Source organism: Helianthus annuus, chromosome 11 (assembly GCF_002127325.2).
Source record: "Helianthus annuus cultivar XRQ/B chromosome 11, HanXRQr2.0-SUNRISE, whole genome shotgun sequence".
Classification (NCBI taxonomy): domain Eukaryota; kingdom Viridiplantae; phylum Streptophyta; class Magnoliopsida; order Asterales; family Asteraceae; genus Helianthus; species Helianthus annuus.
The window spans coordinates 34711848-34730950 of NC_035443.2; the positions used below are offsets into that span (position 1 = coordinate 34711848).

General features: G+C 40.3%; 1 protein-coding gene across 1 annotated transcript; it reads left to right on the plus strand.

Annotated features, from left to right (window-relative positions):
- The first annotated feature begins 1828 nt into the window (after positions 1-1828).
- Positions 1829-14945, plus strand: LOC110888050. The gene is made up of 3 exons (XM_022135595.1): positions 1829-2685; positions 2732-3653; positions 14358-14945. Exons 1-3 carry the CDS (start codon positions 1829-1831, stop codon positions 14943-14945), a joined length of 2367 nt encoding a protein of 788 aa, XP_021991287.1.
- The last annotated feature ends 4158 nt before the right edge of the window (positions 14946-19103 follow it).

Sequence of the window (19103 nt, forward strand, 5' to 3'; positions counted from 1 at the left end):
ACGTTACCAGCGCGACACAGCTGAAGTAACGGACATTTGGCGAAGAGAGAACGAAGGTTTAGAAGATTTCATCACTCGCTTTAATAAGGAGTGTTTGGAAATCGGTGGTGTAAGCGAACAACTATTGCGCACTCACTTAAAGAAAGTCATTCGCTGTGATAGCCTCATCAGGACTATCACGGGAAAAAATGGAATGCCCAAGGAATGGGATAAGCTCATGGAAGCTGTGAAGATAGTCGCACAAACTGAAGAGTTATTGGCCGGTCACAAGAACTCTTACACTGAAGACATATTTTCCAATGGAAGCTCGCGCGAAAACAACAGGCGCAACAAGGGCAAAAACCCTGGATGGAAAACCAGCCATTCCAGCGGTTATGACGAACGACCTCGATACAGACAAGACGCGCGAGACACTATTGATCGCATTGGTTATCGGAAGGCAATCAGGAATGAGAATCGAGAAAAACACTGGACTCCGCTCATAAAGACACCAAAAGAGGTGCTCATGACGGAGAACCATGATTTTAAGGCTCCCAGGCCTATGACGAACAAGAAGGGGCAGGACCCCAACCTGTACTGTGACTTCCACAAGGATACAGGTCATCTGACAGATGACTGTATCAGCTTACGGTAAGAAATCGAAAAAGCATTGAAAAGTGGAAAGCTAAGCCATCTGGTAAAGAACGTGCGCAAAGAGACACGTCAGATTCAGCGCAACGATGATGGAATAGAGAAAAAGGTTAGACGCTTGGAAACACACATGGGCAACGGACCAAGATATAGCGCAAGAGATAAAGGCAAACGACCTTTCGAACCGGCATGGCAAGAGCAACAGGTCATCTTCCCGGCAGTACGTGGGGGTCCACGAGCCACGCGCCCCGTCGTCATTACCGGTATTATTGGGCATTACGAAACAGAATACGTATTCATCGATCCGGGAAGTAAAGCGGATATCATCTATAAGCAATGCTTTAATTAGTTTGACAATGAAGATAAAGCGAGACTTGAGCCAGTCGACTACCTTCTGTCAGGGTTCTGCAACCAAATGGTCTTCCTACTAGGCCAAATCAGCTTCCCCGTTACGCTGTCTGACGGAAAGCATTCAAGAACCACAATTGTCAACTTCATCGTGATGCCTGTCAAATCAAGGCATGATGTTTTGATTGGGAGAGAAACCTAAGGAGAGCTGAACATGGTAACCTCCACACCCCACTCAGCCATCGGGTTCCCAACTGAGACGAGTGTGGCGATTATATATGCAAAGAAAGAAGTAATGTCAGCAGAGGATGCGCGCCCAACCAAAGCGGTGAAAGTTTCAACATTTGAACCAGAAAAGTGGGTTTTAAACCGCAAATACCCAGAGCAAACGGTGACGATAGGCCACGCAATCTCACCAAACATCAGAACACACCTCAAACAACTTTAGTTTAGAAATATGGACATTTTCACCTGGACTCCAGCATATATGACCGGTGTCCCGCGCGACGTTACCGAACACTGTCTGAACACTTATCGCTCCGTTGAACCAAAAGTGCAAAGAAGGCGCAGCTTAGGGGCGAATAAGACTAAAGCAATGAATGAGCAAGTGTGCGAGCTGTTAAAAGCAGGAATCTTAAGAGAAGTACGTTACCAGAGTTAGGTCGCGAACCCTGTCATGGTCTAAAAGTCAAATGGAGGATGGCGAATGTGTGTCGATTACACCGATCTCAACAAGGCATGCCCGAAAGATTGTTATTCATTACCAGAGATCGACAAAAAGATAGACTCTCTCGTACCATACAGATGTAAATGTTTTCTGGACTGTTACAAAGGTTATCACCAAGTCCAGATGAAGCTAGAGGACGAAGACAAGACAGCTTTTCGAACCGGCCTTGGAATTTTCTACTACACAAAGATGCCTTTCGGCCTCAAGAACGCTAGCGCAACATACCAGCGTTTGATGGATAAAATCTTTGCTGAAGATATTGGGAAGCATATCGAGGTGTACATCGATGATCTAGTAATTAAAAGTCCCGAGGAGGACCAAATGTTAAAAGATATTGAGAAAACATTCAACTCATTGAGAAGCGTGAATATGAAACTGAATCCAACCAAATGTTCCTTTGGTATGGAGGAAGGCAAATTCTTGGGCTTCGTGGTCACAAATGGCGGCTTTAGAGTTAACCCAGAAAAAGTTCAAACCATAGAGCGAATGCCGTCACCTCGAACAATCAAAGAAATGCATCGATTGGCTGGCCGTCTAGCCGCGCTTAATCGATTTCTATCAAACCATGCGGCAAAGTCATACCCTTTTATCAGCACTCTGCGCAACTGCGTAAAAAAGCAAGAATTCAAATGGACGCCTGAGGCAGAAACCGCATTTCAGCAGATGAAAGAATGTTTGATAAAGCTCCCTACTCTGACCGCGCCGTTTGAAAAGGAACCACTCATCTTGTACTTGTCCTCTTCGGACAAGGCAGTTGGGTCGGTATTGTTGGTGGAGAGAGATGGAGTTCAGACTCGAATATATTACGTCAGTAGGGTGCTTACCGATCCAGAAACGAGATATTCAACAATGGAAAAGTTGGTACTTGCGCTACTACACGCCTCTAGAAGGCTGCGCAGATACTTTACAGGGCACGTGATCACAGTACTCACCAACTTTCACATCGGCACAATATTGCAAAAACCAGAGACGTCTGGGCGGTTAGTAAATGGGCGATCGAGCTGGGGGCCACAACATTTTGTACAGGCCGCGCCCAGTCATCAAGGGTCAAGTTCTAACGGATTTCGTCACAGAAGTCCCAGTGGATAAAATCAAGGATTGTGAGATTGTTGAGACTCCCGTGAAAGACACGTCCAATGAGTTATGGTTGCTGTATACTGATGGGGCCTCAAACGAAGATGGCGCAGGAGCTGGATTGCGTCTTGTAAGCCCTGAGAAGCATGAATTTACATACGCCATCAAGTTAGATTTCAAGAATACCAACAACGAGGCGGAATACGAAGCATTCTTGGCAGGCTTGCGCCTCGCCATAAAAATGGGAGCTCAAAATCTGCGAGCGCGTGTTGATTCACTCTTGATCGCCAGCCAAATCAACGGACTATACGATGCAAAGGGCGAAATTATGGCTTTGTACTTAGATCAAGCAAAAGAGTTGCTTCAACAATTCAAGTCCTACAAGGTAGTGCATATTAATCGCTCAGAGAACAAACCAGCAGATGCCTTGAGCAAGCTCACGTCAACTTCTTTTCAGCATCTCGCCAAAGGTGTAAGAATCGAAGTACTAAAAAACCCGTCGGTTCTGCTGCGTCAAGTGAATGTGACAGAGATAGGGCAACCATCTTGGATGAACCATATAATCCAGTATTTGCAAGAAGGAATACTCCCTGAGAACAAAGCAGAGGCAAGGAAGATTCAGCACAAAGCCTTGCATTACGAGATGAATGGTGGTATCTTGTACCGAAAATCCTTCTTGGGGCCACTATTGCGCTACGTGGACCCCCAAGATGCGAATTACTTGATTAGCGAGATTCACGAAGGAATCTGCGGCATCCATGCAGGCCCACGCATGGTTGTTGCGAAGATTATAAACGCTGGATACTACTGGCCAGGGATGCACGTCGATGCTCTAAAGGAGCTGCGCAAATGCGACCTATCACACCCTGGCTTTGTGGAAGCGTGGGTTATTTGGTGTGACTTCTTAATACCATAGCAACAACCATAACAATGCTATATGATAAAAACATGAGATATTCACCCATAAATAAAGTTAGGAAAAATACCATATTATACTTGTCTTAAAACAACAATCGCCAAAATAAGTTACAACCCATGACTTGATTTAACAAGTTCGTAAAAACTTAGCAAAAGACTCTAAACGATACTAGGTTTAGAGATATGTAACCCGTCCAGGAAGAGGTTACACCTTCTAAACCCTGGATGACTTCTTTATTCAAACGCAGCTTGAAAATACGTTCATACCGTGCCAGATCCATTAGTTTCCTGAAATACATGTAGTTTGAAAACATCAACAAAAGTTAAGCGAGTTCATGTGTATGTGAGTCTGTATAAGCCGTTAGAATGTGTCTGTATAAATGTATGTTCTTGGTATGTAGCAATAAGGAAAAAGAGATCAATTAATGTGTAGCTAATACATTAATAAGTGAAATAACATAGGAAGCACTCAAACCTGTAACGCGTATTTCGTACCGGTCCTTCCGGCGGAACGACATAGTCACCACATGCAGCCACACGCTGGCCCATGTGTGGGGCTCGCAACACCCGATAGATCTATCACTCATGCCTCTCGGTCCTTATACAAGGATTAATGGTCTTACGATAATAGCCTATCCATTCACGTGATCTAGCAGTAAATTCCTTAGCTAATCAAACCATGTTTAAAGCGTTTGTAAACAGTATGTAACATGTATTTCACCCCCGAAGTTGTAAAACTGAAAACAGTTAAAAGAAAAGGGGGACATGAACTCACAGATTGCGTCTTCGTACTCGTAACCCAAATCTCGGCGGCAAACACGGCTACCTACAATGGTCTAATGCCGATTAGACGAACGGGTAGTGCCTTGTCTTAGTATGTATGATTTTGAGTTACGATTCTGATATTATTCCAAGTTATAATAGTTGTATTTAGTTCTGGAATAATAGTTAGACAACTATTTTAGAGTTATGCTTCTCAAGTATTGTATATGCGTATTTCCTTCCCAAGGATGGGGGTATTTATACATGTATGCTTTATAATTCGGAAAATATACTTTAAGTCCCACTTATCTAAAATATTCTATCTCCAAAATATACATATTTTTCCCAAAAATATTATATTTTACTTCAAAAAATTTCCAAAATATATATATATTTCCCAAAAATATTATATTTTATTCCATACAATTTCCCAAGATAATACTTTTTCAAAATACACCATTAAGAGTATTTTCCGAAAACACGCGCGTTACATTTTAGAGTTCGCGTTGTAAAAACAACACCAATGTAACTTAAATATTTATTTGTGAGGGCGTTGGTTTTATTTTGGAGTCGTATATTCATGACATTCCAAGTAATATTATTTTTACCCTAAAAATAATATATCTCTAGTTCACAAAATAATCATGTAAGCACACAAGCGTTTTATTATGAAATATATATTCTCAATATATATTTAACAGGTTTCATTTACAAAAATCCACCTCCGACACTTGGTTATTTTGTAACAAAAATCATGACGAAATTTATATTTTAGAAAACAAGTTAAAAATATATTTATAACACTTGTCACCGAAAATATTTCTAAGCGTTATATTTCTAGAAAAATTTCGCCAGAGTTTCCTCTGTAACTGGAGATGTCCACGCTTATAAGCGTATCATTTTCTTTTGTAAAATCATGTTAGCTCGTTCTCAAACAACCATCCCGACATTTAGACATGCCAAATACTACTTATATCGTTACAGTTTTAATATACAAAACTGGGCTATTTTCGGGTATTTTAATAAAATAGTTATCTTATTCTATAAATTCCCAATTTTTTACAAAATAACTTATACGATTAAAATATTATTGTGTAAAAATATCGGGGTCCAAATCGTCACCAATATTTTATAGAAAATCATTTTCCGGACTGCATTCAGATTTACCGTTTTCTGACTGCAGTTCACGGAATATTTTATTTAAAATTCATCGAGAGTCCGATTTACGAAATTCTAGTTGGAGGATCACGGCGACAACAATGACCATCTGCAGTATAAATTTTATGATCTAGCTCTTCAAGAATTCAAGTTATGACTGAAAATATGACTCTCATTTACTGCTGTAAAAATGCAGCTTTAGCTGCTGTTACAAATCGACGCTTTAAAAATAGTAAACGAAGTCCAAAAATTATGATTCTGGTGCCATTAGAACCATATTTCATAGTACATAAACCCAGACTTCAGAAAATACATTTTTCGTTAAGTTATGACCTGTTTACAGCCAGTTAAAGTCGGCTGAAAGTGTAAATCAGCATGCTTTTTGACGGTTAAAGGTTACTAAAGCGCACACATACGATTACCATTCATTATAATACTATTAACATCAGACCCTAAGTCATTTACAGCAGATTTTTGTTCATTTATTTCAGATTTACCAAGTATTATCACCTCTTATCTTGTGATCTTTATGTAAAGCTTCATGTTTGAGATTTAAGTGTAAGATCTTTTAGTGTTCATAGATTTTCATCATACTTTAACTATTAACCACCTCCATAAGATGTAAAATGAATGGATCTAAGAGACTTACCACTAGCTCAAGGCTAGGAGAGTTACAGTGAAGAAAAGTGGTGGTTAAAAGAAAACGAGCGAGGTCCTTGAGCTTTCGAACACACCAAGCTTGTTTATGAAGCTCCTTGCACCTTTGTGTATGTAGAAAATGGTTGAACAAGACTTTGAGGTGGTGGTGGTGTGGTGGAGAGGGGGCGGCCGATCTTCAAAGAGAGGGAGAAAGAGTGAAATTTCTTTGAAGTGTTTATGGAAATGAAATGCTTAACCCTTAAGCTTATTTATGGACCACCTTTTCCCATTAACCCTTAGGTAAAATGTTGTCAAGATATTAGACAACTTTAAATAAAATATTCAAGAATTGTAAGGGTGTGTCCCCTTGGGGGACCGATCGGTTGGGGGGGGGGGGTTATATTGGTTAGATTTCAATTGATTAGTTAGTGTCTAGTTAAGTTTAGTTAGGAATTAGAATTAGTTACTAGTGTGTTATGTAATATAACGGGTGTTAGGGTGTTCGGGGACCCTAACTAGTTCAGAAAAGTGTAAATAATATCATTGACATTATTTTTATGTTCCGAGTAAAGTCCGGTTGTTCGGTTGGATACTGATCCGTTAAAGTGCTAAATAAGCACTTAAAGTGTCTTTAATATTATTTTTAGTGACACAATAAATTCCCGACACTTTGGAAAGTGTCTAGTATTATTTTCCCATGTTTTTGCACTTTACTAGTTTAGTTAAATGCTGAATTTTGTAATAGAGTGCATAATTTTGTAATTTGAGCATGTTTTTGGCACATCCGGTCACTATAAATATTACCTAGTGACGCAGTTCTACAATCCTCACCTCCCTACACCCCCTACCAGTGTTGTAGTCTATTCCCGGCTCATAATGGCCTCAGAGACAGTATCTGTCTAGTGCTGATAATATCAGCATGTTTACTGGTTATCCGTTCATTGTGCTATATGCTTTTGTGCATCAAGGTTGTCACTATAGTTTTGTGTGTAATAAATGGAGTGACAGTAAATAAGTATGATGCAGGAACATGTATGTATCAGAAATCAAGTAGTGTTTTAACCACAATTTAAGCAAGAACAGTAATTAAGCATTAGTTAAATATTAATTAACTTGTACGGATACCTGCTTTGGTGAGGGTTGTCACATTCTTCCCCCGTTAGAAAAATTTCGTCCTCGTAATTTGTACTACCTTAACTCTGTATGGTTACGTCACACGTGTATGTATATGAATAATATCAAGGTAGATAATCTTCAATCCGAATCAAACCTTACTCACATTTGGTGAGTCCAAGAATATATATCAACCCGAATCCCAGGGTTAAAAGGTGTGTGCTCATAGTAGTTGATGTCATGGGTACGAGACGTACCTGATGTATAGCCCAGTGTAATCCAGCTAGCAGGGGATCCACAAAAGAGGAGTTTGACTAATAAGATCCTCATACGGTCGATTGCAATATGCAAGCGAGTTTTCACAAAACATAGCACCCGCTATATGAATCCAAAATCAACAACTCAATGAAATAGTAAAATGATCTGTCAACTCCCGAGTAGACAAATGGTAAGATTCAATGTGTTGAACATTTTGAATGGCGAGAATACGCCGAGTGAATACAAGTGAATCTGGTGTGTCCTTGCCTTGATTCGTAGTTGCATCAGAAATGTTTAAATGACAAGTCAACAAAAGTTGATGTAGTTTTGCGTGAAACGGTTGACCATGATTAGCACAAGCTACAAGTTTGTAATGACACCACAAGGTGTCGCAATGGCATAATTCCATAATAGTGGTGATTGAACAAGTTCACCGTGTTTAAGATTAGATGAAAGTGTACCGAAACAATCTGAAGATTGGATTTACGCGGTGTCATAGAACTTGCAATTAAATATGGAACATCAAAGTACCATTGTTTTTGACCGAAGATGAAAAGTAATAAGTATCGCAAGGCATTTGATTGATTATAAAAGAATCGTTAGGAGGTACATTGCGGTATGGAATAAGTCTTTGTACCTTTGTTTTAACACGCGACTGTGTTGAGACCGAATTAATCGGGATAAACAAAACGGATTTAGAGCGAGTCAATAAACAATTAAATCCGGGTATGAGGTGCGTAACCAAATTAGTGCAAGCTTCGATTATGTGAAAGTATCACTGCAAGGTATCGAAATCAATCAATGATTTAGTGGAGTCATAGGCCAACCGAATCTACTATGACTCGAAATGAAAAGATCTTTGCGAAAATATTCGAATATGATGTTCTCAATACATCATATGAGGTCTGAAACTGGACATGCGAAGTGGGTAAGTCCAAGAAATCGAACTTAACCTCAGTGTAGCCCGACAATAAACATATGTATCAACATAGGAAATATTGGCATGGTAACAAAATAAACCATGAATGTAATTTGTAATGAAAGAAGTTTCAAGAGAGTGTGTTGACTTGATAGCCAAAGAGCCATTAATTTCAATAACGTAGGTTACTCGAATCACAAACCAGTAATTAGATTTAGCAACGTAATATTTGAACTTTAATGAAGCGTTTATTTGAAATGAAACCGCATGCGTAGCAAAAGGTGCGTGGGTTATACATAAGTTTTCAAGTGATGAAGCGATGTGTTTCTACCAAAAGGGAGAAGTAACCAAGTATACGAAGCAAACGTGTGTTCGCTCTCAGCGAATGAAATCAGCGTGGTGCAACTACTTTGAGGGGAGTAGAGATGCAAATATCTACTCGTTAGAAGTAAAAGTGAAGACTTCCACGGAAGCAAATTTAAGTACTTTCAGTTTTGTTAACTGAAGTGACAAGTTTGTCAAGTTGATGACGTTTGATTGAGTTGACAGATATGGTTTCTAAGTAAAACCCTCACTAGTTTGGTCCTGGGTTCCCAAAGGTCCTAGATATAAGTTTTCTAGATTCTCTGGATTTCGTATCCCGTGTAGATCCGGTTTGTACCTTGTGTAGGAAACATCGTTTTGTCTACGTCTAAGATCAAGCCATTGTGCCACAATTTCGCCCTGGTATACTTTCTTCTTGGAGTCACAGCTAATCACACTCAATCATCGGTCAGTTGTGAAATAATAGTTGAATCCTCACAGTAAGTTAATAATTCGTTACTTCTTAGCATGAGTTATCCACCCCAATTGGTTAGGTCGTTCGCTCCTGGTAATTTGATGTCAGTTCGGAAGGTATCGTCCTCCCTATTGACGAGTAGAATTAGGATTACCCAAAAGGGAATCTTGGTCTGTTATCTTCCTTCTCTAGCAACGACTGAGGTTACACTGGCAATCCTTGCATCTCCGATGGTGTATGTCGCTAAAGTGCATCAACAGCAGACACTGCGTCTGGAATTAAATCGATGCGAAATTCAACTTGTCGTTGAGGAGATAATTCTGGCTAGTCTTCGAGGAAGACTTCAGGATATTCTCTGATCACGGGGGTATCTTCGAGTTTTAGTTCTTCGGCTCCCTTGTCCCCGACATGAGCCGGAGAACAACACATCCTTCCCACAACAACTTTCGTGCCTTCAAACAATTCGTGATCTGTGGAGGTGTTCCTGCTTCGTGAGTTCCGATCATTTCTTCGTTCGTCATTTGGATGCGAACATCAATCTTTGTTCGATCGCTTGGCAACTAACCCATCCCAGTTACCCCGTCGCAGCTTCCCAACTCAATTGGCAGTAGATCTAGCGTAAACCTACGCTTTCCAAGTTCTATCTTGCCAATTCCACCTACTTCGTTGGCTTCCACTAGCTTCCCGTTAGCTAGTACTATCGTGTGCGGATTATCTAACTTACTTGCTACTAAACCAAGTATACTCTCACTTTAGAGATACGAAGCTAAAATTTACAGCAGTATCAAGTAGCGCAAATGCATAGCATTGAGTAATATGGGACGTACCGATATCCATGCTTGGATTCCTAGCGTGCTTCCCTAGCTCCGGTGTTAGACATCTTTCCTATGATTTTGTTTAATCTCCCTTGGGTAATCTTTCCTATAGTGCCTCATATCCCCGCAGTTATAACATCCCTTATCTTTCCCCTTTCCTTTCTTCCCACGCTTCGTCTCACGCCAACACGTTTCCCGGTTGTGTCCCACTTTGCCACAGTTGTCAAACTTCCCATTTTTACATCGCCCGGTATGATGACGTCGGCACCTGTCGCATTTAGGTAGTTTACCCATGTACTCTTTTCTCTTTTTGGCCTTGTTGTTGCTACTCGTCTGGGTACCCTGTTTGAAATTTGCTAACTTTCTCTTGTTATCCCCAGATGACTCTACATGAGTCTCCTTTTTCTCCTCAGAGGTTGAAAATTTGTTCATCCTGATTGCCTCTTCAGTCAAGGCCACACTTATATTGATGGCCTCAGCGATCGTTGCAGGTTTAGATGTCGTCACCATGCTCATAATTTGAGGTGCCAATCCCCAAATGAAACGCTCAATCTTCTTAAACTCTGGATCTACCATGTATGGAACAATACGTGACAGAACTTGGAACTTCTCCACGTACTCAGCTATTTTTGGACCTTCCATTTTCAAGTTCCAGAACTCAGTTTCCACCTTCTGGCTTTCTGTTCTCGAACACTACTTTTTATGCATTAGCTCTTTCAGTTCGTCCCATGATAAGGCATACGCCACAGCCTCGCCCATCGTCTGAACCTGGAGTTTCCACCATGACAGAGCCCCATCTCGGAACAGCCCGGAGATGTACGTGACCTGATCCTCTGGGGCGCATTTGCTTGCACGCAAATCAGAATCTGTCTTCTCAACCCAGCGCACGAAGGCTATGGCACCCCCAGTGCCGTCGAAATGTAGGGGCTGGCAGCCCAAGAACCGCTTGTAGGTGTAGCCTGCGATATAAGCAACATTATTCGCGTAAGGTATTAGCAAAGCACTCGTGGAAATGTCCAAACGTTTTGTAATGTGTCTTAAAGGACTAAACATTACCGTTGGGTGGTTTATTTCCGGAGGTACCTCCGCTGCGCTCGGAGCGAAGGGCCTCGTACTGTGCGATGAACTGTAAGAGGCGTTCTTGAAATTCCGCCTCTGTCGTCGGCAGAGGGTTGTTAGTATCGGTGTTCCCTCGAGTCGACATCTTCCTCGAAGAAAGTCGGTTAGGTCGGGTCTTAGTAAGGACATGAGCACACAAGTCACTATTTAACGAATAAGACCTCAGAGGTATATTACATTTACGTAAATACGCAGTTGTTTAACAATTAATCACATATCATCACAGTTATAGCACAACTTGCAAATAGGAACGTAGCAAGTGAACATGTGGTATTATAGTTATAGCACAAATATGTTGATCATCAACGTGCCTAGTGAGAGCATAGCGACGATATTTTTCGTCAGTCATTAGTCATAAGTATTGTCGCGTGTTTAAAGATGATCGGGCTTTCATTATCCTCCGGCCACAATCACTGTGTCTTACAAAATGTATCACAACAGAAGGGACATAGGGCCACCCTACCCTTGTCCAACAAGTATATTAGTGCATCAAAATTACGTAGTCAGAAGTGGTCCCCAAAAGTCTCCGCAATCCCGGCTTATCATTAGTGTCCTTACCCAAGCGTAATGCCATTCGCATAATCCAGAAACCAACTATACTGGTGATTAAGGTGGAGGGGGAAAGAAAAGTAAACTGTTAACATGCGTGAGTCCCTCCTCGAGCTTGTGTATACGCTGAAGTAATTATCTGCTCTGTCGCTCAATAGTAAGGAAATGAGCATCAGAATCCTAGGGACAGTGAAATAGCAAAGGTCAAGAGCACAAAAGGAATCTTGAGGTATGTGGTGGATCAAAGCATGCTGGTGATAGACAGGGTGGAGGACATGGTGTTTTACATAAACTTTTCAGACAATATGTTGTCTTGTGATGTAGACACTCAAATTATGTTTTCGGTTATGTAATGTTTTGCATTTGAAGTTGCCAATTGTGGCGTCAGCTCAAGCTCCAACATTCTGCGACTCCTATCCTTAAACTGTAGTTGATGTTACAGGAGCAACTCATCTCGCGTGGGGCCTTCATAATGTAAGGGTCTAACTTCAGCACAGTGTACAATAGGAATCATCGAGATGGCTCGTCCGGCGTTGTAGAGGTGAATTTAGCAAATGGTGCGACCTGTGCAGTTGGGAAAATGCTGTTGCAGCAGATGAATCGTTATGCGGGTGCTGACCTGAAGTACCTTCCCGGGGTGCGGTTATATTCTGAAAGGAAGCTATAGGCACCCTGGCGCAATGGATGTAGGTCGCCATAGAGGAAAGGAGCAACGTCGGCGGTTGCGGGTGTAAAAACAAACATTTCAACAAATGAGGAGATTGGCCAATGCAGGTAAATATAAGGGGTGCAACGTCCGACAGACCAAAATGAAATAGGATCGTGATCACGTAAAGGTGTAGGTTCAGCAGGCGCAACATCAAGCTGACCCATAAGGTGTAGAAGCTAGCTCAAGAGCAGGCTCTGAGTCGTGTAACGGTGTGGTGTCTCGAGCATGTGATAGAGCAGCAGCCATGTCATCGTCGTCTTGTGTCAGTAGCAGAATGCTGCAATCCAGCTGTTTGTCAAGTTGCAGGTATCACAGACTCAAAGGAGTCTGAATGCATACTAGAATCGGAGGATGGCTTGTTAACAGGGGTCTTAAGAAGTGAGGTTGGTAACAGTGTTCTCGTCTAATTTTCCATCATCATGGGCGTCGGCAGGTGGACCATCGATAAGCATGCCAACGTAGTCATATAATGGTTGTCGAGTAGCCAACCTTCAGTAGTCATGTCCGCAGGAGGCGCATCATCGAGGATTAGGACCATGGTGTGTCCATCATCGGGATGACCAATGATTGGAGTGGTCATGGATTGAAACAAGAGTGACAGAAAGATTCTTGTCAGAGAACCATTAGCAAGATGAAGTATCACCAAAGTCTGGTAGCACGGACTGTTGGGAGTCGTCCTCGTCCTTAGCACATCAGGATCAGTCTTAGTATCTGACGTAATTGTCTCTGGTGCCGTTGTAGTCTCACTATCTGTGGCGGTGGTCGTAGGGTTATCAATGTCTGATAACTCGTGACATGTGTGCCGGTGCGTAGCATGTATATCCATAGTAGTTATTAACAATTAGTATATGCGAACAAATACCACATATGTATGTACATCAATCTTAAATCAAGTAAGCAGGTAAGTCTTAATTAATGTAAGCAAGTAATCATCCTAGTCCCACTAGACTATCCTCCCAGCCTCCCAGACTGAACTTCCTAGTCTCCCAGACTATCCTCCCAGCCTCTCAGACTGATCCTCCTAGTCTCTCAGACTATCCTCCCAGCCTCTCAGACTGATCCTTCTAGTCTCTTAGACTATCCTCCCAGCCTCTCAGACTGATCCTTCCAGTCTCTCAGACTATCCTCCCAACCTCTCAGACTAATCCTTCTAGTCTCTCAGACTATCCTCTCAGTCCCACTAGATTACTCTCTCAGTCTCTCAGAGTGATCCTCCTAGTCCCACTAGATTACTCTCTCAGTCTCTCAGACTGATCCTCCTAGTCCCACTAGATTACTCTCTCCGTCTCTCAGACTGATCCTCCTAGTCCCACTAGACTAACTTCCAAGCCTCCCAGACTGAACTTATAAATTTAAATTGGGAAATGTGTATTTGTGCCTTTTTGTTTTAAAAAGGTTTGTTCCCTAGATCTGGACGTATAGTTTATGCAATGTAAAAGTGTTTGAAAACGTTTTCGTGAGAGCCCTGATGATCATAGTCTAGACTCGAGAAAGAATCCTAGTTCGCTATAATCGAGGCTCTGATACCAAGCTGTCACACCCTGGCTTTGCGGAAGCATGCGTTATTTGGTGTGACTTCTTAATACCATAGCAACAACCATAACAATGCTATATGATAAAAACATGAGATATTCACCCATAAATAAAGTTAGGAAAAATACCATATTATACTTGTCTTAAAACAACAATCGCCAAAATAAGTTACAACCCATGACTTGATTTAATAAGTTCGTAAAAACTTAGCAAAAGACTCTAAACGATACTAGGTTTAGAGATATGTAACCCGTCCAGGAAGAGGTTACACCTTCTAAACCCTGGATGACTTCTTTATTCAAACGCAGGCTTGCTTGCGCCTCGACATAAAAATGGGAGCTCAAAATCTGCGAGCGCGTGTTGATTCACTCTTGATCGCCAGCCAAATCAACGGACTATACGATGCAAAGGGCGAAATTATGGCTTTGTACTTAGATCAAGCAAAAGAGTTGCTTCAACAATTCAAGTCCTACAAGGTAGTGCATATTAATCGCTCAGAGAACAAACCAGCAGATGCCTTGAGCAAGCTCGCGTCAACTTCTTTTCAGCATCTCGCCAAAGGTGTAAGAATCGAAGTACTAAAAAACCCGTCGGTTCTGCTGCGTCAAGTGAATGTGACAGAGATAGGGCAACCATCTTGGATGAACCCTATAATCCAGTATTTGCAAGAAGGAATACTCCCTGAGAACAAAGCAGAGGCAAGGAAGATTCAGCACAAAGCCTTGCATTACGAGATGAATGGTGGTATCTTGTACCGAAAATCCTTCTTGGGGCCACTATTGCGCTACGTGGACCCCCAAGATGCGAATTACTTGATTAGCGAGATTCACGAAGGAATCTGCGGCATCCATGCAGGCCCACGCATGGTTGTTGCGAAGATTATAAACGCTGGATAGTACTGGCCAGGGATGCACGTCGACGCTCTAAAGGAGCTGCGCAAATGCGACCTATCACACCCTGGCTTTGTGGAAGCGTGGGTTATTTGGTGTGACTTCTTAATACCATAGCAACAACCATAACAATGCTATATGATAAAAACATGAGATATTCACCCATAAATAAAGTTAGGAAAAATACCATATTATACTTGTCTTAAAACAACAATCGCCAAAATAAGTTACAACCCATGACTTGATTTAACAAGTTCGTAAAAACTTAGCAAAAGACTCTAAACGATACTAGGTTTAGAGATATGTAACCCGTCCAGGAAGAGGTTACACCTTCTAAACCCTGGATGACTTCTTTATTCAAACGCAGCTTGAAAATACGTTCATACCGTGCCAGATCCATTAGTTTCCTGAAATACATGTAGTTTGAAAACATCAACAAAAGTTAAGCGAGTTCATGTGTATGTGAGTCTGTATAAGCCGTTAGAATGTGTCTGTATAAATGTATGTTCTTGGTATGTAGCAATAAGGAAAAAGAGATCAATTAATGTGTAGCTAATACATTAATAAGTGAAATAACATAGGAAGCACTCAAACCTGTAACGCGTATTTCGTACCGGTCCTTCCGGCGGAACGACATAGTCACCACATGCAGCCACACGCTGGCCCATGTGTGGGGCTCGCAACACCCGATAGATCTATCACTCATGCCTCTCGGTCCTTATACAAGGATTAATGGTCTTACGATAATAGCCTATCCATTCACGTGATCTAGCAGTAAATTCCTTAGCTAATCAAACCATGTTTAAAGCGTTTGTAAACAGTATGTAACATGTATTTCACCCCCGAAGTTGTAAAACTGAAAACAGTTAAAAGAAAAGGGGGACATGAACTCACAGATTGCGTCTTCGTACTCGTAACCCAAATCTCGGCGGCAAACACGGCTACCTACAATGGTCTAATGCCGATTAGACGAACGGGTAGTGCCTTGTCTTAGTATGTATGATTTTGAGTTACGATTCTGATATTATTCCAAGTTATAATAGTTGTATTTAGTTCTGGAATAATAGTTAGACAACTATTTTAGAGTTATGCTTCTCAAGTATTGTATATGCGTATTTCCTTCCCAAGGATGGGGGTATTTATACATGTATGCTTTATAATTCGGAAAATATACTTTAAGTCCCACTTATCTAAAATATTCTATCTCCAAAATATACATATTTTTCCCAAAAATATTATATTTTACTTCACAAAATTTCCAAAATATATATATATTTCCCAAAAATATTATATTTTATTCCATACAATTTCCCAAGATAATACTTTTTTAAAATACACCATTAAGAGTATTTTCCGAAAACACGCGCATTACATTTTAGAGTTCGCGTTGTAAAAACAACACCAATGTAACTTAAATATTTATTTGTGAGGGCGTTGGTATTATTTTGGAGTCGTATATTCATGACATTCCAAGTAATATTATTTTTACCCTAAAAATAATATATCTCTAGTTCACAAAATAATCATGTAAGCACACAAGCGTTTTATTATGAAATATATATTCTCAATATATATTTAACAGGTTTCATTTACAAAAATCCACCTCCGACACTTGGTTATTTTGTAATAAAAATCATGGCGAAATTTATATTTTAGAAAACAAGTTAAAAATATATTTATAACACTTGTCACCGAAAATATTTCTAAGCGTTATATTCTTAGAAAAATTTCGCCAGAGTTTCCTCTGTAACTGGAGGTGTCCACGCTTACAAGCGTATCATTTTCTTTTGTAAAATCATGTTAGCTCGTTCTCAAACAACCATCCCGACATTTAGACATGCTAAATACTACTTATATCGTTACAGTTTTAATATACAAAACTGGGCTGTTTTCGGGTATTTTAATAAAATAGTTATCTTATTCCATAAATTCTGAAATTTTTACAGAATAACTTATACGATCCATATATTATTGTGTAAAAATATCGGGGTCCAAATCATCACCAATATTTTATAGAAAATCATTTTCCGGACTACATTCAGATTTACCTTTTTCTGACTGCAGTTCACGGAATATTTTATTTAAAATTCATCGAGAGTCCGATTTACGAAATTCCAGTTGGAAGTTCACGGAGACAACAGTGTCCATCTGCAGTATAAATTTTATGATCTAACTCTTCACAGAATTCAAGTTATGACTGAAAATATGACTCTCATTTACTGCTGTAAAAATGCAGCTTTAGCTGCTGTTACAAATCGACGCTTTAAAAATAGTAAACGAAGTCCAAAAATTATGATTCCGGTGCCATTAGAACCGTATTTCATAGTACATAAACCTAGACTTCATAAAATACATTTTTCGTTAAGTTATGACCTGTTTACAGCCAGTTAAAGTCAGCTGAAAGTGTAAATCAGCATGCTGTTTGACGGTTAAAGGTTACTAAAGCGCACACATACGATTACCATTCATTCTAATACTATTAACATCAGACCCTAAGTCATTTACAGCAGATTTTTGTTCATTTATTTCAGATTTACCAAGTATTATCACCTCTTATCTTGTGATCTTTATGTAAAGCTTCATGTTTGAGATTTAAGTGTAAGATCTTTTAGTGTTCATAGATTTTCATCATACTTTAACTATTAACCACCTCCATAAGATGTAAAATGAATGGATCTAAGAGACTTACCACTAGCTCAAGGCTAGGAGAGTTCAAGTGAAGAAAAGTGGTGGTTAAAAGAAAACGAGCGAGGTCCTTGAGCTTTCGAACACACCAAGCTTATTTATGAAGCTCCTTGCCCCTTTGTGTATGTAGAAAATGGTTGAACAAGACTTTGAAGTGGTGGTGGTGTGGTGGAGAGGGGGCGGCCGATCTTCAAAGAGAGGGAGAGAGAGTGAAATTTCTTTGAAGTGTTTATGGAAATGAAATGCTTAACCCTTAAGCTTATTTATGGACCACCTTTTCCCATTAACCCTTAGGTAAAATGTTGTCAAGATATTAGACAACTTTAAATAAAATATTCAAGAATTTTAAGGGTGTGTCCCCTTGGGGGACCGATCGGTTAAGGGGGGGGGGGGTTATATTGGTTAGATTTCAATTGATTAGTTAGTGTCTAGTTAAGTTTAGTTAGGAATTAGAATTAGTTACTAGTGTGTTATGTAATATAACGGGTGTTAGGGTGTTCGGGGACCCTAACTAGTTCAGAAAAGTGTAAATAATATCATTGACATTATTTTTATGTTCCGGGTAAAGTCCGGTTGTTCGGTTGGATACTGATCCGTTAAAGTGCTAAATAAGCACTTAAAGTGTCTTTAATATTATTTTTAGTGACACAATAAATTCCCGACACTTTGGAAAGTGTCTAGTATTATTTTCCCATGTTTTTGCACTTTACTAGTTTAGTTAAATGCTGAATTTTGTAATAGAGTGCATAATTTTGTAATTTGAGCATGTTTTTGGCACATCCGATCACTATAAATATTACCTAGTGACGCAGTTCTACAATTCTCACCTCCCTACACTCCCTACCAGTGTTGTATTCTATTCCCGGCTCATAATGACATCAGAGACAGTATCTGTCTAGTGCTGATAATCTCAACATGTTTACTGGTTATCCGTTCATTGTGCTACTGTGCTTTTGTGCATCAAGGTTGTCACTATAGTTTTATGTGTAATAAATGGAGTGACAGTAAATAAGTATGATGCAGGAACATGTATGTATCAGAAATCAAGTAGCAGTTTAACCACAATTTAAGCAAGCACAGTAATTAAGCATTAGTTAAATATTAATTAACTTGTACGGATACATGCTTTGGTGAGGGCTGTCACACGACTCCTGTCAAAGGCACTCCCCAAAAACCCTGCGCCCGAAAAACGATCTTATCCCTGTATCCACTTCCTGGCCTTTTCAGCAGTGGGGGATTGATATGGTGGGACCTTTCCCCAAAGCTCCTGGTGCTGTCAAGTTCATAATCGTGGTCGTCGATTACTTTACTAAGTGGGTTGAGGCCAAAGCACTCGCTTCAACAACTGCAATGATGGTGCGCAAGTTCATCTGGGAACACATCATTTGTAGGTTTGGTCTCCCACTCAAAATTGTAATTGATAACGGCTCCAACTTTGCTTCTGAAGACCTTCAAAAGTGGATGAAAGAGATGAACATC

Excerpts from the sequence above, each read along its gene's own strand:
- LOC110888050 (XM_022135595.1), top strand. The coding sequence starts at position 1,829 with ATGAAGCTAGAGGACGAAGACAAGACAGCTTTTCGAACCGGCCTTGGA. Across the intron at positions 2,686-2,731 it reads AAACCAGAGACGTCTGGGCG|GCCGCGCCCAGTCATCAAGG; the intron begins GTTAGTAAATGG and ends CATTTTGTACAG. Across the intron at positions 3,654-14,357 it reads ACCTATCACACCCTGGCTTT|GCTTGCTTGCGCCTCGACAT; the intron begins GTGGAAGCGTGG and ends ATTCAAACGCAG.